General features: G+C 39.8%; 2 protein-coding genes across 2 annotated transcripts; both read right to left on the minus strand.

Annotated features, from left to right (window-relative positions):
• Positions 1-329: 329 nt before the first annotated feature.
• LOC138096823 (olfactory receptor 11G2-like) lies at positions 330-1,301 on the minus strand. Its single transcript, XM_068993083.1, has one exon. It carries the CDS (start codon positions 1,299-1,301, stop codon positions 330-332), a length of 972 nt encoding a protein of 323 aa, XP_068849184.1.
• Positions 1,302-18,323: 17,022 nt separating this feature from the next.
• Positions 18,324-19,262, minus strand: LOC138073595 (olfactory receptor 11G2-like). The gene has a single exon (XM_068965425.1). It carries the CDS (start codon positions 19,260-19,262, stop codon positions 18,324-18,326), a length of 939 nt encoding a protein of 312 aa, XP_068821526.1.
• Between the last annotated feature and the right edge of the window lie 3,709 nt (positions 19,263-22,971).

Here is a 22,971-nt window from a genome sequence, read left to right on the forward strand (position 1 = left end):
GATTGCAATACATTAGCATTTGCTATGCTCTAGAAAAAGAGAACTGGCTTTGGTGAAGGCAGAATTTGAGGATGTTGAGATAAGTCAGCAAAATGTAATGCATACCAAAAGAGAAATATGTGAAAATCTTATTAAATCATTCAAAACAACTATATCTAAGGTACAAACATATCTAGTCCATGAATAATAACTTCCTAAGACTTAAATCATGGGTCTAATGGACTTTTCAAAGTCATCTTCCCAATATATGAAAATAAAATGAAAGAAAAAAACATAATCTCATTCATCTCATGATCTTGCATCCTCCTAAACATGAATTATGCATTATGTTAAATTAGACTTTTGGAGTCTTTAAGGATTTCCTTCAGTAAAACACTCAAAAATTTTATTAGTGCTTCTTCCATATCTTTGTTCTGGAAGTTGTAGATCACGAGATTAAAGAAAGGCGTTGCCAAAGCATAGAACAAGGTGACAAATTTCTGTATCCCTGGATATTCGCCAGAACCTGGACTACCATGCATCACCATGACTGAGCCACAGAAGAGGGATACCGCAGCAAGGTGGAAGGCACAAGTAGAGAGAGCCTTCTGCCTTCCTGAGCCTGAGGACATCCGTAGCACCACATTGAGGACACAAAAGTAAGTGCCAAGAATGTACAGTAAGGTGAGGAAGATGATTAGAGAGCTCACAATACCACAAATCAGCCTAATTCCAGATACTGGAGCACAGGACAATGCCAACAAAGGTGCCAGATCACAGAGAAAATGGTCAACCGTGTTTGGACCACAAAAGGGCACTTGAAATATTAGAATCAAAGGGGTCAATAACCAGAGAAAGCCACCTGCCCAGCAGAAGACAACTAACAACACACACAGGCGACGGGTCATAATGATAGGATAATGCAAAGGTCTACAAATGGCAAGGAATTGATCAAAAGACATCACTGACAGAAATAAAGACTCAGCCACACCCATGGAAAAGAAGTAGTAGAACTGGAGCAGGCAGCCAGCAGAGGAGATGCTCGTGGTCTGGGAGATGATGTTGGCCAACATTTTGGGCACATTGGAACTGACATAGCAGATCTCCAGGAAGGAGAAGTTGGCCAGGAGGATGTACATGGGTGTATAGAGCTTCCAGCTTGACCACACGGCACAGATGATGGTTGTGTTCCCCATGAGGATCAGGAAATAGATGATGGAGAAGAGCACAAAGAGGAAGAACTGGAGGTCTCTGAGGCAGAGGAAGCCCAGGAGAATGAACTCACTCACAGACCCAGAGGTATTAGTCTCTAAGGTCCTCATTCATCTGAACTGTGGAAGTAACAGAGACAATGAGAAACACAGAAATATCTATATTTTTCCAATTCCTGATGAAGAGATACGTTTCTTTTCCATAATTTGGGTTTTTTGTATTTCTGTCTTCCCTTTGGAAAAGTGAGTTTTTCTTTCCTCTTTTTCTCCTTTTCCTTCTTGTTTATTTAATAAACTTTTATTTTGCACATACTATTGCCAGGCACTGTTCTAGGAGGTAGGGAAAGACAATGAACAAAAAAGCAGAGTCCCTGCTCTTTGGGTTATGTCAAACATCTTTTGCTTAAAACAACTTCAAATAACACATTAAGGGCTTTAGAATTTCTATATAGAGGGAGTTTGAATCTGATTAGAAGAGATCTAAGGGAATTTCCAGGTGGCTCAATGGGTAAAGAATCCTCCTGCCAATGCAGAAGACACAGGAGATGCACATTCAATCTCTGGGTCGGGAAGATCCCCTGCAGGAGGACACGGCAACCTATTCCAGTATTCCTGCCTGAAAAATCCTGTGGTCAGAGGAGCCTGGCAGGCTACAGTCCATGAGGTCACAGAGTCGCAAACGACTGGGCATGCATGCACTACAACAGCAAGGGAAATTACCTTGGAACCTCATTCGCACAGCAAGGAAACTGTTTTTGCTTAGATTGTGTGTTTATTTGTGGCAATTTCATGGGGAGCTAATATGGAATACGGACTAGATGTTAGCAGCCCTCCACCTATGTTGTAGTGCTGCCACTGACGCAGTTAACAGCGTGATGTGACATAAGAAAGTTTTTGTTGTCATGTTGAAGAGAAAAAGTTAAAATTTTACATAACCTCCTACTCCTTCTGCCTCTGTAACTCAGCTTGCTCTTTGAAAAGTCTGGATCACATAGGTCTGAGATAGTGGAGACACAATACTAGGAACTGGAGCTTATCTCACTCACCCTTGTGCTGCTATTTGCAATTGTCCAGCCCCCACAAACCCACAAGCCCGCTTAATCATGTCTGTCCATGTATAAAAGCTCTGTAACCCCTTTGTCTGGGGCTTAGAGCTTAGACTGTTAACTCCTCTGGGCCCACCAGCATAATAAACCTGAGTTCTCCAACTCTCCGAGTGTGGTGCTTGGTTTCTTGAGTACTGATTTCTTTTTTTCTTTTTTTTTTTTTAATGAATCATAAATTTTATTTCAAAATGTAAACGTCACTAAACATGCATACACGTTAAAACAATAAAATTTACAGTTTCGTTAATTTTTTTTTCTTTTTGCATAGGACATCATTACAATATAGAATCTATGCCTTACAAAATACATACAAAGTTTTATCCGAGCAAGCCAAGGCCAGATTGGGAACTGTACAACTGTAATACTTCACTGTAGTGATCCGGGAAAGACAAGACGTGGCCTTCGGAAGCATGGTGTGGTGCTGGTTAAAAAAACAAAACCAAACAAAACCAAAAGTCCCTACAGAAAAGTGTGCTCGATGGAAATGGTCTTGGACCCTTGGAGTCTACCATGGGTTTGGCAAACAATCCCAGAGAAGCTCCATCAATGGCTTTGGGAAGAGGAGGCGCCGTCTGTGAAGTCTAGGGTGGCTGAGACCCCTAGTGCACCCAGCACACAGAGATTCCTGGCCTGTGGGAGCCATAACGGCCCTGCCCTCAACAATGCACAGCTGCTAAGCTACCCTCCAGCCCTCACGGTCCTCAGTGCTTGGCACAGGGACTCTCCAAGGTAAGCCTCCTGCCCACAGGCCCAGAGACAGACACCCTGACCCAGGAATGGACCCTGGGAGGTGGCCCCCTGCTATCATTTCTGGAAGCCTCAGCAAGATTCCTACCACAACGGCCCCTTGAGCCACAGGACTAGTGGTTTGGCCAGGCTGGAGCAAAGGAACCCCGAGACGAACGAGGAGACGCGCAACCTAACAGTATTCCAGGTTCTCTTTCAGACCGTGTTCCGACTCTCCAGATGGCCACGCCCTGACTGGACTCATTGGAGGGACGGACCAACTCACCAGGAATGGCCACAGGATCAGGTAAGGCCTCAGGGCCAGTCCCCAGTCAGGTCCTACCCCAACCGGTAAAAGAGGAGACTGATCACCTCCTTGGGGCTCCCAGGAAGGGAGTATCAGATAGGGAGAACTGGGGACTCTGGAGAAAGGAGGCATTGTGACATAATCTCCTTGGAGCTCCCAGGAAGAGAGCAACAGTTAAGGAAACTTGAGGACTCAGGAGAAGGGAGGCACTGTGATAACCTCTGAATGATTGTGAGTGCGTGATTGCTCACTGAACACAGTGAGAGAAATTTTTCTTTATGGAAACTGCAAAACCAATTCTTTTTGCATATGCAATTAAAAACAACTAGCTTGTTAAAAGGCCTGCCTAGTAAAAAGATTGAAGTTAACACTTTCCATGTCCTTGAAATAAATAGCCAACTTTGCTTGAGACCTCAGCCTTGAGCAAATTAGAACTTCAAAGAAAAAAAAAAAAAGGAGGGGTCGAAAAGATATTTTAATCTCAAACAGAAAACTATAAGATCTCTGTCTGTCTGTCTGAATTTATGTATATCTCAGTGTATTTTTTTCTGATAGTATTGTTGAAGTTGTAAATGAGTTCTAATTTAATTGGCCTAAAGAAAAGTAAGCGCTTACAAATCAAGCAATTCTAAATACAAGAAAAATTAATCTAAATAAGTTTCAGATTCATGTGAACTGGGAAATATTCAATATTAAATATCTAGTATTAATGTTTGTTTGCTAATATAATAAGGAAAGTAGGGTATATGTTTTTAATAAAGAAGGTATAAAAAATAAAATTATTATTTGTAAAAGGAAGAGAAAGCACATTTGACTTAACAGGTTGCTGTTATAGAAAGTGATTAAAACGTTTGTGGAAAGTGGACCCTGAAAAAAAGTTTTGTGTATGGTTAGGACTGAAACCTATATGCAGGTCAGGAAACAACAGTTAGAACTGGACATGGAACAACAGACTGGTTCCAAATAGGAAAAGGAGTACGTCAAGGCTGTATATTGTCACCCTGCTTATTTCACTTATACACAGAGTACACCATGAGAAATGCTGGGCTGGAAGAAGCACAAGCTGGAATCAAGATTGCTGGGAGAAATATCAATAACCTCAGATATGCAGATGACACCACCCTTATGGCAGAAAGTGAAGAGGAACTAAAAAGTCTCTTGATGAAAGTGAAAGAGGAGAGTGAAAAAGTTGGCTTAAAGCTCAACATTCAGAAAATGAAGATCATGGCATCTGGTCCCATCACTTCATGGGAAATAGATGGAGAAACAGTGGAAACAGAGTCAGACTTTATTTTGGGGGGCTCCAAAATCACTGCAGATGGTGATTGCAGCCATGAAATTAAAAGATGCTTACTCCTTGGAAGGAAAGTTATGACCAACCTAGATAGCATATTCAAAAGCAGAGACATTACTTTGCCAAAAATGTCCATCTAGTCAAGGCTATGGTTTTTCCAGTGGTCATGTATGGATGTGAGAGTTGGATTGTGAAGAAAGCTGAGCACCAAAGAATTGATGCTTTTGAACTGTGGTATTGGAGAAGACTCTTGAGAGTCCCTTGGACTGCAAGGAGATCCAACCAGTCCATTCTAAAGGAGATCAGCCCTGGGTGTTCTTTGGAAAGAATGATGCTGAAGTTGAAACTCCAGTACTTTGGCCACCTCAAGTGAAGAGTTGACTCATTGGAAAAGGCTCTGATGCTGGGAGGGATTGGGGGCAGGAGGAGAAGGGGACAACAGAGGATGAGATGGCTGGATGGCATCACCGACTCGATGGATGTGAGTTTGAGTGAACTCTGGGAGTTGGTGTTGGACAGGGAGGCCTGGTGTGCTGCAGTCCATGGGGTCGCAAAGAGTCAGACAAGACTGAGCGACTAAACTGACTGACTTGCTTGCTTCAGAAGATTATTTCTTACCAAATATATGACTGAGCCTGTGATAAAATGCTGATATGCAGTTCCATATGAAATCAATAATTATAACAATGTAACTCTAGATATGAGAAGAAACAACAAGAGGAAATATTTTCCTGGACCAAGAGGCTATTAAGAGAGGTATGGCCCAGAGACTTTTGCTACTTACAAGGCCTGGTTTATTGACAAGACATTGAGTGGCCTATCAATGGAATCTTTGTTTGACCTGGGAATGAGCCTTCCCAGCACTGCAGGACACAATGACCATGAAATGCCCCCAAAACATGGTCAAATATGTGGTTATGAAGGGGTCCTGCTGACTGAAAGTTGGCCCTTGCCAGTTGTCTCTACAAAGATTAAATCATGACTACAAGATGCTGACCTTCAACACCAGCTTTAAAGGAGTTCAGGGTGACAAAAAAGTAAGGCACTCTGTGCTCTGGGGGTGGTGGGGTGGTTTGTGGCAGGGGGGAACAGGCCTTTAGATTGTCAGATGTTTTCAGGTAAAGATTTTTATGAGTACAAATTCTTGCATCTTCTCATACCTAGAGAAACACTAATTTCATGAATCAGGGTCTGGACCTGGTTCCCCTGGTTAGCCCTTCAGCAGCTTTCCTACATCTATTAATCTTTGGGCCATATATCTTTAAATTTCTTGTTAAGTTTGTTTCTCCAAGTAGTGGTTCAACAAAAATATCCCCTGGCCAACACCCAGACAATGCTAGAACAAGCTTCCTTATCAGTCTGTGGACTCTCATCTCCCTCCATAAATGCACACCAAGGTCCTCAGGCTATTCTCCTTTTGAGATCTTATATGGGAGACCACCCCCCAGTGATAAAAAGCTCAAGTGAGACCACCAGCAACTAGCTGAACTGAGATGTCTTGACACCTCCAGGCCCTGGAAAAGTCTTCTGCCCTATCGCCCAAGAAACCTTAGAAAGGACACCCATTCCTTTGGGCAATTGGGTTCATCCTATCAGCCAGGAGATGAGATATGAGTTAAAGATTCAGTTCAGTGCAGTCACTCAGTCGTGTCCGATTCTCTGTGACCCCATGAAGCGCAGCACACCAGGCCTCCCTGTCCATCACCAATTCCTGGAGTTCACTCAAACTCACGTCTGTTGAGTCAGTGATGCCATTCAGCCATCTCATCCTCTGTCATCCCCTTCTCTTCCTGCCCCCAGTCTCTCCCAGCATCAGAGTCTTTTCCAATGAGTCAACTCTTTGCATGAGGTGGCCAAAGTACTGGAGTTTCAGCTTCAGCATCATTCCTTCCAAAGAAATCCCAGGGCTGATCTCCTTCAGAATGGATTGGTTGAATCTCCTTGCAGTCCAAGGGACTCTCAAGAGCCTTCTCCAACACCACAGTTTAAAAGCATCAATTCTGCAGCACTCAGCTCTCTTCACAGTCCAAATCTCACATCCATACATGACTACTGGAAAAACCATAGCCTTGACAAGATGGACGTTTGTTGGAAAAGTAATGTCTCTGCTTTTGAATATGCTATCTAGGTTGGTCATAACTTTTCTTCCAAGGAGTAAGCATCTTTTAATTTCACGGCTGCAGGAAAAAAATAAAATTCAGCCAGTTTGCACAGGCCCTCACATGGTCGTCCTGGCAACCCCTACTGCTGTTAAAGTTATAGGTGTCATCCCTTGGACCCACCACACCAGAATCAAGAAGAAGCTACTTCCTGGGATGAAGACACCTGGAAAGCAGTTCAGGACCCCGAAAACCTCCTCAAGGTCCGGTTCCAAAGAAACGGCCCTCACCCACGAAGGACACTGAGCCCTGCTCTGGTCACTCTGGAAGCTGATGAATCAATTCAAGGCAGAAGCTTGAGGATTCTTCAGCCTTGCTCCAGCCACACTCCAGCAGCTGGCCAGTCAACACAAGGAAGAAGCTTGAGGATCCAGCTATCAAAATATCAATGGATTTTCATTGTCAACCCTATCCTCTATCCCTAATTGGTATTATTGTTCTGCTCTTCATTACAGGACCAACTAGACTCTCTGGCTGAGGTGGTTTTACAGAATAGGAGAGGGCTAGACCTACAGACAGTTGAAAAGGGAGGACTCTTCCTCTTTTTGAATGAAGAATGCTCCTTTTATGTAAACCAATCAGAAATAGTCAGGGACATGGCCCAACAGCTAAGGGAACAAATCATAAAGAGGAGAGAGAAACTAGCTAATTCCAGGGGTAATTAATTGGAACAATATCTGGAGCTGGGCATCGTGGCTTCTCACTTTAACAGGCCCTCTCTTCATACTGTTTGTGGTGCTCTTGTTTGGCCTTGTATTCTCAATGCTATTACCCAGTTCATAACCTCTCGAATTGAATCCATAAAGTTACAAATGGTAATAGCTCAATATAGCCCCCTAAACAATGGGGAGCTCCGAATGTCCTGCCAAAACATGAGATGATGCTTCCTTCAATGAGTGATAGAAGCATCAAGAGAGGGGAAAGAAGAAGAAAAGTTAAAATTTTATATGACTTCCTGCTTCTTCTGCCTCTGTAACTCAGCTTGCCCCTTGCAAATTCTGGATCACTTCTATCTCAGAAAGAGGGGACTCACAATACTAGAAACTGGAGCTTATCTCACTCACCCTTGTCCTGTTCTTTGCAATCACCCAGCCCCCAAAAGCCTGCAAATCAACTTAATCAGGCCTGCCCATGTATAAAAATTCTGTAATCCCTCTGGGGCTCAGAGCCTGGAGTGTTAACTCCTCTGGGCCCACCGGCATAATAAACATGAGTTCTCCAACTCTCTGAGTGTGGCGCTTGGTTTCTCAAGTACTGGTTTCTGCATCATGTGAGACATGATGCTTATATTCAATTGAAAAAAAAAAAAAAAAAGGAAAGGCTTTTGAGAGGGTGATGGACCTTGGCAAAACGCACATTTCCAAGAGCAATGATGGAGGCAGAATATCAATAGCATATAATATGAAAAGATTTGAATACAAGAAATATGTTTACAGAACAATACAAAAGCGTGGAAGTTAGAATATCTGTAAAGGTATAGTCATATTAGGTACAAAGATAGGGCCTCATAGCAGAGGACTCACTGCCAGTCTGATTCATTCAGGCTTAATTTGCTAGTCAGTGGAAATCTGGAGCTGGTCTAGTAGAACAGTAAAATGATCAAGAGTTTCTGGAAGCTGCATTTGCAAGACAATTCACCAGACAATTATAGGCTGATGAAATTAACAAGAAATTATTAGAAAGCTGTTTTGATAACCCAAGGAGAAAGTGTGAAGAACCTGACCTTGGGTAATAAATGTGCAAAAAGATACCAGGGTTTGTTTCAAGAGATGGGCAGTGGTAGAAACCTAATCTCCTGGTCTTTAAAATAAGCAGAGGTAATTAAATATTGCTCAAGGAGCACAGGAGGAAGACAGAAAAGAGAGAACTTACTTTTCATTTTCCATAGTAATATTCTTTAGCTGTCTTCCAATTGTCCTCTCACCTGGGATGCCTCAGAGCAAACACCATTCTCAGCACAATAGATACATTCTAAGTGCTGCACTCAATATGCCAGCAAATCTGGAAAACTCAGCAGTGGCCACAGGACTGGAAAAGGTCAGTTTTCATCCCAATACCAAAGAAAGGCAATGCCAAAGAATGCTCAAACTACCGCACAATTGCATTCATCTCAATGCTAGAAAGTAATGCTCAAAGTTCTCCAAACCAGGCTTCAGCAATACATGAACCATGAACTTCCAGATGTTCAAGCTAGTTTTACAAAAGGCAGAGAAACCAGAGATCAAATTGCCAACATCCACCAGATCATTGAAAAAGCAAGAGAGTTCCAGAAAAACATCTATTTCTGTTTCATTGACTATGCCAAAGCCTTTGACTGTGTGGATCACAATAAACTGTGGAAACTTCTGAAAGAGATGGGAATACCAGACCACCTGACCTGCCTCTTGAGAAACCTATATGCAGGTCAGGAAGCAGCAATTAGAACTGGACATAGAACAACAGACTGGTTCCAAATAGGAAAAGGAGTACATCAAGGCTGTATATTGTCACCCTACTTATTTAACTTATATGCAGAGTACATCATGAGAAATGCTGGACTGGAAGAAACACAAGCTGGAATCAAGATTGCCAGGAGAAATATCAATAACCTCAGATATGCAGACGACACCACCCTTATGGCAGAAGGTGAAAAGAAACTAAAAAGCCTGTTGATGAAAGTGAAAGAGGAGAGTGAAAAAGTTGGCTTAAAGCTCAACATTCAGAAAATGAAGATCATGGCTTCTGGTCCCATCACTTCATGGGAAATAGATGGGGAAACAGTGGAAACAGTGTCAGACCTTATTTTGGGGGGCTCCAAAATCAATGCAAATGGTGATTGCAGCCATGAAATTAAAAGATGCTTACTCCTTAGAAGGAAAGTTATGAGCAACCTAGATAGCATATTCAAAAGCAGAGACATTACTTTGCCGACTAAGGTACATCTAGTCAAGGCTATGGTTTTTCCAGTAGTCATGTATGGATGTGAGAGTTGGATTGTGAAGAAAGCTGAACGCCAAAGAATTGATGCTTGTTGGAGAAGACTCTTGAGAGTTGGACTGCAAGGAGATCCAACCAGTCCATCCTAAAGGAAATCAATCCTGGGTGTTCTTTGGAAGGAATGATGCTAAAGCTGAAACTCCAGTACTTTGGCCACCTCATGCGAAGAGTTGACTCACTGGAAAAGACTCTGATGCTGGGAGGGATTAGGGGCAGGAAGAGAAGGGGACGACAGAGGATGAGATGGCTGGATGGCATCACCGACCTGATGGATGTGAGTTTGAGTGAACTCCAGGAATTGGTGATGGCCTGGCGTGCTGCATTTCATGGGGTCGCAAAGAGTCTGACATGACTGAGCAACTGAACTGAACTGAACTGAACTGAAGGGCCCTTTAGTTCCCATAGATCAACATACTGACTAGTCACTCCTGTTTTGCCTTTGGGTATGTCTCAGAAGGCTTCCCTGGTGGCTCAGACTGTAAAGAATCCTACTTGATTCCCCAGTCCCATTTTCTTTTGACTCTTTTGAATCTGCATATTTCATTAAATAAATTAGCTTCTACTTACAAAGTTTTCTTCCCTCACAAGCCACACAAAATGGGTGTTGATTTGCTATGTTGTCATCTGTGTGAAAGAGAACAGAAAACAAGAGATTCATCTAAATTATTGCCCAAGTTGTCAAGAAAAAAGTTTCCATTTTCCTGTCTGCTAAAAATACAGTTATTTTGAAGACAACTTGTAAAAAAAACAAAATGACATCTTGACAAAAAAATTTTTTGTTAATTCCATGTCTATTAAGATTTTTATATTAGGAACAGTATTTGTAAATGAAAGCAATCATGAATATTTATGCTCCTTTTTCATAATAAATATATAAAATGAAATGGACATCAAGACATGGGAAATAAGTGGCTATTCCATATGCCCATATACATTTATCCTAATACTTCCCAGGAGTCTAAGGTGTCAACTCCTTTATAAAACACCTTTAGGTACCTTTCTTCACAAAGATTCCCTTCAGGTTTTACTCAGGGAATAGAATATACCACAAATCTCTCCATTTCTCATTATTTATTCCTTCCAGACTCTGGAGCCTGTCTCTGGAGATCTCAACCCCAGGAGCAATGGAAGCAATTAATATGCATCATATAGACTCAAGGATGTTTCATCTTCAGTGATGATCAGATTGTAGATAAAAACCACATGCGTGTGCACACACTTATATATAGACTCACATGCAAACACACATACATGCAAACATATACACTCAAATATTCTAGGCTCGCACATTATTGCTCCCTCAAGAGTTGTGTCTCCTAACTTTGTAAATTACTTCTTAGCTAACAAAGTTTTTTGACATGATATGTAACATTACCTTCAAGCTTTGTTAGACCTAGAATTTCCCATTCCTGTGGTCCAAATGCAATTTAAAGATCTCATCCACTAAACCCAAAATGAGCCTGTTAGGTAGTTGAAATTGGAAAAAGGAGTCCAGAAGGGCGGTGGCTAAAAGAGAAAGAAGGGAAAGGCCCCCAAACAAAGGGAGGTCCAAGGACCGGAGTGAGGACCTCAGGTAAAACAAACAGCACTCCTGGCTAGCTCAGCTTACATAGGGCAGGCCAAGGGGGAGGAGAAAAACATATAAAAAGAGGAGCCAAAGGACTGGGGGTCTCTCTCTCTTCTCTTTGTGTCTTTTGGGTCAGCATACCCTTATGCCTCGAGGATGCATTTTCCTTTATTTTCTAAATAAAACTGAGCTGTAACACTGATCTGTCCAAGAGCTGTGACACGGTCTGTCTGAGGGCTGTAATGCTGGTCCGTCACTTCAAATTTTTGTTGTAATGAGACAGAACTGAGGAAATTACTCACGCACACACACACAAGCCTATTCCACAGAGCTGTCTCTATTCCTTACAAAACTCCTTATTTCCACATATAGATCAAACGAGATAGGTATTGGTCAACCAAGAAGTTGAGACATTAATTGTATGACTGCAACAAATCCATTTCCTCTTCTTCAACTCAAGTTTTTTTCTAAGCCTTCCTTGCAGCCTAGGTGTGCTCATATGACTGAGTTCTACTTGTTGTGATGTAGTTAAAGCTGATGTGCAATACTTCAGGCCTTACCCATACACAGTCCTTGATGCTCTCTGATGTGATTGAGCATGTTGACCCAAGAAGATGGGTTCTGAGGATGACAAAGCCCAAGTTGGAAAAACCTAAATTCCAGATCATCACATGAAGAACAATCTCCTGTGGAGCAGGAATACCTGTTTGGGATTTAAATGAGTAGTAAATAAACATCTTTCAAGCGACCCACTACAAAAGAACTTTGTTTGGAGAACAAAAATGTGACTAAGTCAAATATTTATATTTTGGTAAATATATAAAGAAAACAATCCATGGTTGACTATGTGAAATGAAAATATTTCCTGCCATGTTAATAAACAAGAAATGTCACAGCCATCGGCAATTCTGGCCTCAAAATATGAATCAGTTCAGTTCAGTTGCTCAGTCGTGTCTGACTCTTTTTGACTCCATGGACTGCAGCATGCCAGGCCTCCCTGTGAATAAGGGCTCCCAAAACTGTAATCCAGCAAATGCTGCCAGCCTTACAATGATTACTGAGGTGGGGGTAGGGAGGCTGGGGGGCAGGGGAAATGCAAGAAGCAAGATGAATGAGGAACCAAGATTGGCCCCTGAGATGCATGTGAAAGAAATGAATTCAGTGAGCCCGGAGGTTTGCCTCTTCCCACACATAGACTGCTTTCAAACTGCCTGCTCCCTTTGTTCCCCTCCTGCCTGTCTCCTGAGCTCTGAGTCCTAAACATTCCCATCAAATAAAATAACTCTCTACTTTCAGGTTGTGGCTATATTTTTTAAGTCGACAACTGTATCATAGTTTATATATGTACAGAATAATTCCATTCAACTTTCTAATTTAAAATAACAGGGAGAAATTAAGGAAACTGTATATGAAGGATAAATCCTGAAAAACAAAAATTTTGAGTCATAGAGTGAATATATTTTAAATTTTGGTCACATTTCCCCCAAAAAAGTTCCAGAACTTTCTTCATTAACGTTACCTTTCCCTCTGTTCTTAGCACCAAAGCTGTGTACTGTGCTGCTAGCCTAGTTCTTCAAGCCAGACTTTATAATAAGTGTGGCAACACTATTTCATGCCTCCAGTGTGATTATATATGTCAGCGTCAACTGAGAGAACATGAACATATCCTTAAGTCTATCTTTTCATCCAAGGTGACCCAATGGCTACCTTTCAAACATTCTAGATCCTCAAGAACACAGAGCTAGTGATCCCACCAAATAAAGACCTGGGGAACTGTATTAACTATTCACAAGCCATTATAGAACCAAGGCAGTTCTCATGCTATTTCAATGTGTACACATGAGGGATATATGGTCCTTCAGAACTCACTAAATATGTTACTAACTTGACTCTGTAACACTCTGAGACATCAGCAGTTTTTTTAAGGGAAATTGTGAAATTCTCAAAAGACTGAAATAATGAAATTAATTTGAATTCATCTTCTCTTTAAAGCTGATCTGATAGTTTACGACATACTTGGTAAGAGAAGGAGCTGTATTACGGCATTAAACAGAACGATACCTAAATTTAAAGATGCCAGATTTTCTAAAATGAAAATCTTGTCATCTCTTCTTTGCTTTCCATCCCTATATATTTCCTTCCCACCTATGGGATCAAGTTCAACATCTTTAGAATATCTAAGTTCCTGCATGTTTAAGTTCATTTCCTTTCAGGAGCCCCACACTCACTGTGCATTCAGTCATATATTAGGAATGTTCTGTATGCTCCTTTTACTGTTTGTAACATCACCAACCACCATCATTCCCTCACTTATACCTAGAAAACTTCCAACTTGTCACCCAAAACTCAGCTGAAATATCAGCTTCTCTGAGAACACTTCTCTGGCACTTCCCACCTACACCCCCCAAACCTGTACTCTTAGTCCAACACTGCTCTGTGCTCTAGCACCTTATGCATTCCTCTCTCTCAGCATTTTTTTTTAAATTGTTAACACATCTGTGGTCCCATAAATCAAGAGTTCCTCCAGAACAAGGATTCTATCATAATCACCTATGCATCATCAATGTCAAATGTACTACTTAGAACACAATTGAAAGTTTAAGAAGCCATTGCAGGCCTTGTAGTTCTTTGTATAAAAGGGCATATCCTCTGGTCTATATACCACCATCAACAAGACTAAAGAGGGGGCTGCAAACTCTGTCATCTCCTAATAAGTTTCCCTCTTCTTCCTCTCTACCAACCCCTTTCTACAACCATCACTGTGGGAAACATCAATACAATCCCACTGTGCTATTTTTCTCAAAGTGGCCCTGACCTGATTTCACTGGTAGCCCTCCTTGTCTCTTTTGCCACTTCAAGGTTTTTATCCCTCTCTCTTCTCTAAAGCTATGTTTTGAATTTCAGCCTCCCTTCAGAGGAAGAGGACAAACAGGAAGGGAGAGTAAAGAAAACACAGTAAGTCATTTATCTAAAGGTACTTATGAAAGCTCCTAATCTCTAATTTTAATTTACCACACTTCCACCCACTCTCATTACAAAAGGAGGACACAGGAAGCCAAGAGCTACACTGTCTAATATGGTAACCACTAGCTACATGTGGCTACTGAGCACCTGAAATGTGAATCCAAGCTGAAACATGCTGTTAATGTATATAAAATTCACCCCAGTTTGCAGGAGGAAAAAAATGAATGCAAGATCTCTGGTTAATAATTTTATATTGACTATATGTTGAAATGTTTTAGGCTAATAGATTATTAAAATTCAATTTAATATTTCTTTTTAACACAGTAACTAGAAAAATGTACCCTATACATGTTGTTTGTATGTGTGGCCCACCACTTTCTATTGGACAGCTCTGCTTTAGCCTTAAATGTCCTGAGGATAGAAACAGAGGCGGTGCTCTCTTCCTACGTACACATCAAAACTGTGGCTAACAGTGGAGGAGGCTGGATCCAGTTGGCTCAGGTAGGAAGTATTTCTGAGATTCAGCACAGGCTCCACCTGGTATACCTGAAGAGTGGGTAACACTGGGCAGCCTCAGAGAAAATTCCTTCAAGTGTCAAGAATTTGCATATCTCAGGTGGACTTGACCTTACATATCTATCTCAGATCCAAAATTATTCCTTTCTTTAAAGTTATTCCTGGTCAGATAGTGCATTTTCTAACAATTATGTGCACAAAGGGTGAAAGAAATTCCTGAGGTAGAAATCTACATTTGGAAGAAGTGGAGAGACTTCCTTGCTCTGTCCTCCAAGGTGCTCTTTTGTTTTGCTGTTTGATGACAAAAGGGCATCTTGGAGGACAAAACACAGTTGGAGTTGGGGAGTGGAGAAGTAGTCATGATTTCAAGGGAAATATCCTACCCTTCAGGCTTCCCAAGTGGAACTAGTGGTAAAGAACCCTGTTGCCAGTGCAGGAGGCATAAAAGAAATGAGTTCAATCCCTGGATCAGGAAGATCCCGTGGAGGAGGGCATGGTAACCCACTCCAGTATTCTTGCCTAGAGAATCCCCTGGACAGAGGAGCCTGGTGGACACGACTGAAGGGATGCACGCATCCATCGTAGCTTTTACTACTGAGAAAAAGTTGTAACAGCAACATCATGAATGAAAATAAAATGCACACGCAGACAAGGTTACAGCTGCAGAGACTGCCAAAAAAAGTGTACAGTAGAAATGTGAAACAATAACAATAAAATACAGAAAAATTGATACTGGTAGTATGCCTTGCATTTTTAAGTTATTTTTAACTATGGTAAGATACACATAATGTGACATTACAATTAATTTTTTAAGTCTAGAGTTCTGTGGCATTAAATACATTCACATTGTTGAGCAACAATTACCACCATTCAATCTATAACATTTTTTCTTCCAAAACTGAAACTCTATATTCATTAAACAATAATTCCCCATTTCCCTACCCAGAGCTGGTGGTGACCACTATTCTACTTTCTGTCTCTATCAATTTGACTACTCCAGGAAACTTATATAAATGGAATCACACAATATTTATCATTTTGTGACTGGTCCATCCATGTTTCAGCATGTTTCAGAATTTCCACTCTTTATTAGGTTGAATAAATATCACACTGTATGTATATCACATTTTTTTTCATTCATTTATCCATTGATGAGCATTTGAGTTGCTTTCATCTTTTGATCATACTTTGGTATGATCAAACACTTTACAAATATTTTTAAATGATCTCTCATTTGGTACATATGGGCTCTTAGTCACTTCAGTCATGTCCAATACTGTGCAACTCTATGGACTGTAGCCTGCTAGGCTCCGTTCTCCATGGGATTCTCCAGCAAGTATACTGTAGTGAGTTGCCATTTCCTTATCTAGGGGATCATCCCAACCCAGGGATTGAACCTTTGTCTCTTACATATCCTGCATTGGCAGGCAGGTTCTTTACCACTAGTGTCACCTGGGTAGCCATTGATCCACATAAAACCCTCCCTCAAAATATTCTTTTAAAAATTTGGAGTGGAAGTTTCTTGCTGAGGCAGAACCAGAAGACAGTCTTCATCAATTTTGTCCAACAGATAATTATTATGATTTTCATAAGACAAGGAAATGTAGGCGAGTATAGCCAAAACATTCTCCTCTTGATTTGCACTTATGCAGACCTCTTTTGAAGTTCAAAACTTGTTTTAAATAGGCATTTTTTCTTTATATAAAATAAGAGAATTGTAATTTAAAAGAAAAGAACCATAAAATTCATAGAAGAAAACACAGGCAGAACACTCTTATCACAAATCATAGAAGCATCTTTTTGGGATCTGTAACTTACAGCAAAGGAAACAAAAGCAAAAATAAATAAATAGGACCTAATTAAACATAAAACTTGTATAGCAAAGGAAACCATCGACAAAAGATAAACACAACCTACTGAATGGGAGAAAATATTTGCAAACGATATGACCAACAAAGCAATTAAAATCCAAAATATATAAACAGCTCATACAACTCAATCTCAAAAAATATCAACCTGATTAAAAATGGACAGAAGACCTGAATAGACATTTTTCCAAGATGATGTACAGGTGGCCAACAGGCAGATGAAAAGATACTCAACACCACTAATCATCAGAGAAGGGCAAGTCAAAAACAAAATGAGACATCTTTTCACACCTAACAACACAGCCATCATCAAAAAGTCTAGAAACATCAAATGTTGGCGAACACATAGACAAAAAGAACCTTTGTGTGCTGTTGGTGGGAATGTAAATTGGTGCAACCACTTTGGAAAACACTTTGAACTAAAAGTAGAACTACCATATCATCCAGAAATTCCATTCCTTGGTATTTATTTGATGAAAAAGAAAATGCTAATTAGAAAAGACATACGCAACCCAATGTTCATAGCAGCATTTTTTCAATAGGCAAGATGTGGAAGCAACCTTAGTGTCTATCAACAGATAAATGGATAAAGAAGAAGATGAGTATTCTATGTACACATAGACATAAAATGTGTGCATGCTGAGTGTTCAGTCAAGCATGTCTGACTCTTTGCAACCCTATGGCCTGTAGCCCACCAAGCTCCTCTGTCCATAGGATTCTCTAGTCAAGAATATTGGAGTGGGTTGCCATTTCCTCCTCCAGGGGATTATCCTGACCCAGGTACTCAGCCTGCAACTCCTACGTCTCCTGCATTGCCAGGAAGATCCTTAAGTACTGAGCCACCTGGGATTCCCTAATATTACTCAACCATAAAAAATAATGAAATCCTGCCATTTGCTAAAACATGGATGGACTGGAGGGTATTATGCTCAGCATAATAAGTCAGACAGAGAGAGACAAATACTGTATGTTATCACCTATATGTGAAATCTAAAAACAAGCAAATGAATATAACAAAACAGAAACAGACTCACAGATACAGAGAACAAACTAGTGGTTACCAGTAGAGAGAAGGAAGGGGAGACAGACACAAAAGGAGATTAAGAGATACCAACTATTATGTATTAAATAAATAAGCTACAAAGACATATTGCACAACACAGGGAACTATAGCCATTATTTTATAATAACTTTAAATTGAGCATTATCTATAAAAATATTGAATTACTATTTTGTATAGCTAAAACAAATATAAAACTGTATATGAATCATACTTTAATAATAAAAATAATAATTTTTTAAGTTTGGGAAAAAAGAAACTCTTGAAATTCATACTTGGCAACAATAAGTAATGATAAATTTTGGTACAATTTTTACTGATAATATATTACCAACATTATGATGGAGATATGATTTAACTTGGTCATCTCCAGTTAAAATTAGGAAAACGTAAATATCAATTTAAATAACTAGTCACTCAATCAGTAAATAATAGAGAAGACTTTGAATTTTAAGAAATTCTCCTCTAGAAATATCTATTTTAGATCTAGTAACATTTATTACTTTTAAGTATAATTTTCCTTGACTCTTTACAACAGTCCTCAAAAGGAACTTTAGCTCACCAAAGTGTCTCCCATTCAGGAGTTATTTCTAAAGTTTACACATAATTTTCTTCAGAGCAACCTTCATCTCCTTATTCCTGAGGCTGTAGATCAGAGGATTTAAAAGTGGAGTTGCAATTGAGTACAACATGGTCAAGAACTTCTGCAGCCCAGGCTGACTGGCCACCCCTGGGCTTACATACATCACTGTGACTGAGCCGTAAAATAGGAACACAACTATCAGGTGGGAGGTACATGTGGAGAAGGCTTTTCTCCTACTTGAACCTTTGGGAACCTGAACCACAGCTCGAAGTACCAGAGTGTAGGACACAAGAATGTAGAACAAAGTGATGAATGTTATCACAGCACTGAAAGTGCTACAAGTCAGAGCTGTCTTGGGGACAGGGACACATGATATGGCCAGCCTTGCCCCAAGATCACAGAGGTAGTGATCAATGATATTTGAGCCACAGAATGGAACTTGTGAGATAAGAGCAGCAGGTGTGACTAACCATAAGAATCCACCCACCCAGGAAGCAGACACAAGGGTTCCACAGACTTTCCTGGTCATTATGGTTGGGTAGTGCAGTGGACAGCAGATGGCAACATATCTGTCAAATGCCATGAGGGCCAGGAAGAAGAGTTCTGTGGCACAAAGAGAGAGGAAGATGTAGAACTGTAGGATACAGCCATGAAAGGAGATGGTCTTGGTCTTGGATAGGAAGTTGAACAGCATGCTGGGCACATTGGAATTGATGTAGCAGATCTCCAGGAATGAGAAGTTGGCCAATAAAATATACATGGGAGTGTGGAGTTGCTGGTCCCACCACACAGCACAGATAATAGCACTGTTGCCCAACAAGGTCAAGATGTAGATGATGGAGAATAAAACAAAAAGGAGAATCTCTGTTTCTTGGCTACACAGGAAACCCAGCAGGATGAATTCATGAAAGGTAGCAGTGATACTCTTGTTATGCAAAACATGCATTTTCTTCTAACTTATAATGTGCACAGACATAATCAGAAGTGCATATTAAGAGTCTATTTTATTCAGTTTTTCTTGCCTCAATTTCTCATTGGAAGTAAGTGGCATTATAAGTAGAGAATAAACTGGAATATCAGTATTTAGTCAATATGAAGAATTTTTCTCAAAATAGCATTGACATAAGACAGAATAACATCATTGATAATATTATTTTAAATATTACTTCACTTTAAATAGTTCTTCTAGAATATTTTCTTCCAATTTTAGCCTGTAAGAAAAATAGAGATAGAAATGAATCATTAAACACCTTAACTAGCCACCTTTGTTTAAATCAAGTAGCGCTAATAAGCTTCAGAAATGTAGTCACACCATTAAGCTGGACTTGAATTATCTCATTGCCTACTCTATCATTTTGGTCATCATCACAAGGTCCATAAGCTCTCCTCCCTATTTAACTACATTACGATAGACTCTTGGTAGATCACAATAATAATGCATACCTCTAAATAAATACACTAATTTATTTGTTTCCATTTTTAAAAAACTTATATTCCCAGTTGATTCTGATGTGAAAAATACACCTTGCTTTAAGAATTACTGTTATGTTATATGAGTATGGACTTCCATGATAGCTCAGTTGATAAAGAATCTGCCTGTAATACAGAAGACCCCGGTTGGATTCCTGAGTTAGGAAGATCCTCTGGAGAAGGTTAAGGCTATCCACTCCAATATTCTAGCCTGGAGAATTCCATGGACTACAGTCCATGGGTTCACAAAGAGTCAGACACAATTGAGCAACTTTCACTTGAGCTTGAACTTAGAGGTTTTTCAGAAGCTATGACTTGACAACAAAGAAAGCAAAATATGGAGGTTATGCTACTGAGTTAGAGGCTGTGCTGTGCTTAATCGCTCAGTTATGTCCAACTCTTTGCAACCCCATAGACCGCAGCCTGACAGGCTCCTCTGTCCTTAGGGATTCTCCAGGCAAGAACACTGGAGTGGATTGCCATGCCCTCCTCCAGGGGATGTTCCCAACCCAGGGATGGAACCCAGGTCTCCTGCATTGCAGACAGTTTCTTTACTGACTGAGCCACAAGGGAAGCACAAGGATATAAAATGAAAGAGAGCTCATAAATAACTGGAGGCTAATTCAACAATTCTCAGTCTAAATTAAGGAATATAGCATGTGCTTTAAAATATTTAAATTGTTTTAATTTAACTCCAGTTATCCTCTGTGGAGTGCCCTTCATTCAAATTTGCTATACCCTTTCAGTCCCATTTGCAAAACTTGCTAGTTCACGATTTTAAAAAATCGTATCATATACTTTAACTTTTAGTTAGAATAGATTTTCAATCCATTTATTTTTCTTTCCTTATTAATTTATACTATTTTCCCTCATTTTCATTTTAAATATATAGGATTAAGTTTTAAAAAATAAATAAATAAAGGAAGGAAGGACTTGACATTTGAATGCTTCCTAAGTGCAAAGTCAAAGAGACGGTTTAAGAATGCAATGTCAGTTTTATCACAATTTAATTTTTAAAAAAGAATAGAGTCAGAATTCAAGAGGGCTATAATGGAGTCCTGGATCTTTTAAAAACAGTATTTACAACCTGGGTCAAGTGAGTCTCTCTCTGCTTCAATTTCTGCACCTGCAAAATCAGAGTAACATCTAGGTTGCTTCCATGTCCTATTGTGAATAGTGCTGCAATGAACACTGGGGTACATGTGTCTTTTTCAATTGTGGTTTCCTCAGAGTATATGCTCAGTGGTGGGATTGTTAGGTTCTATGGTAGTTTTATTCCTAGTTATTTAAAGAATCTCCATACTGTTCTTCATGTATCAATTTACATTCCTATTAACAATGCAAGAGCGCTCCCTTTTCTCCACACTCTCTCCAGGATTTATTGCTTGCAGATTTTTCGATGATGGCCAATCTGACTGCTGTGAGGTGATACCTCGTTGTAGTTTTCATGTGCATTTCTCTAATAATAAGTGATGTTGAACATCTTTTCATATGTTTATTAGCCATCTGTATATCTTCTTTGGAGAAATGTCTGTTTAGATCTTCTGCTCTCTTTTTGACTGGGTTGTTTGTTTTTCTGGTATTGAACTGCAAAAGCTGCTTTGTATATTTTGGAGATTAATCTTACATATACAATGGACTGTTACTCAGCCATAAACTGCATTTGAGTCAATTCTAATGAAGTGGATGAATATTAATGGATGTATATGGAATTAGAAAGATGGTACTGATGAACCTGTTTTCAGGGCAGCAGTGGAGACACAGACATAGAGAACAGACTTGTGAACACAGTGGCTGAAGGAGATGGTAGGACAAATTGAGAGAGTAGCACTGAAACATGTGCATTACCAAATGTAAAATAGATAGCCAGTGGGAATTTGTTGTACAACACAGGGAGCTCAAACCTGGTGCTCTGTGACAACCTACAGGGGTTGGGATGGGGTGGGAGGTGGGAGGAAATTTCAGGAGGGAAGGGACATATGGCTGATTCATGTTGATATATGGGAGAAACTAGCACAATATTGAAAAACAATTATCCTCCAATTAAAAATAAATAATTTTTTCAAAACCAGAGTAATGATATCTACCATGGAAATTAATGAAACATTAAACGTAACATATTCTTAAAACACCTAGCCTAGAATAAAGTAAATGTTTAGTGTGAGCTCCACTTATTGCCCTAGTTACCATAAGAAAAACATGAGCCAATTGATCTGATTCTTCCTTTAAAAGTATCTGTTTGAACCTAAAATATAGCTTCCATACACATTCTTATCTCTGAGTATTCAATCTCACGAATGATATGAGTTCAATGCACTTCTATGGTGTTAACTTATAATGGAAAAAAAGGCTTAAAATTGCATCATATGTAACTCAGAATGAATCTCTCAATAAAAATATACTGAAATTCTCAAATAGCGCATGAAATTTGTTCACTGAAATAATCACTTTAATAATTCCTTATTTTTTGAATAAAACCCCTTTTAATAATTATCTATACAATGTTCCTATTTCTCTGATCCTCAACCTATTGGTCACTATTCTTTTAGCACCTTCCACAAAGCGGTTCAGCTACAGATTTTTTAGATGGATATGTACGAGTTTGCATTCCCACCAACAGTGTAAGAGGGTTCCCTTTTCTCCACACCCTCTCCAGCATTTATTGCTTGCAGACTTTTGGATCGCAGACATTCTGACTGGTGTGAAGTGGTACCTCATTGTAGTCTTGATTTGCATTTCTCTAATAATGAGTGACGTTGAGCATCTTTTCATGTGTTTGCTAGCCATCTGTATGTCTTCTTTGGAGAAATGTCTATTTAGTTCTTTGGCCCATTTTTTGATTGGGTCGTTTATTTTTCTGGAATTGAGCTGCATAAGTTGCTTGTATATTTTTGAGATTAGTTGTTTGTCAGTTTCTTCATTTGCTATTATTTTCTCCCATTCAGAAGGCTGTCTTTTCACCTTGCTTAAAAATTGCAAATAGAACTGCCTTATGAGCCAGCAATCCCTCTGCTGGGTATACACACCGAGGAAACCAGAATAGAAAGAGACACACATGTACCCCAGTGTTCATCACAGCACTGTTTATAATAGCCAGGACATGGAAACAACCTAGATGTCCATCAGCAGATGAATGGATAAGAAAGCTGTGGTACATATACACAATGGAATATTACTCAGCCATT

Source organism: Capricornis sumatraensis, chromosome 2 (genome assembly GCF_032405125.1).
Source record: "Capricornis sumatraensis isolate serow.1 chromosome 2, serow.2, whole genome shotgun sequence".
In the NCBI taxonomy this organism is placed as follows: Eukaryota; Metazoa; Chordata; class Mammalia; order Artiodactyla; family Bovidae; genus Capricornis; species Capricornis sumatraensis.

Bases quoted from the DNA above. Each gene is read 5' to 3' on its own strand.
- LOC138096823 (XM_068993083.1), bottom strand. From the start codon at position 1,301: ATGAGGACCTTAGAGACTAATACCTCTGGGTCTGTGAGTGAGTTCATT.
- LOC138073595 (XM_068965425.1), bottom strand. From the start codon at position 19,262: ATGCATGTTTTGCATAACAAGAGTATCACTGCTACCTTTCATGAATTC.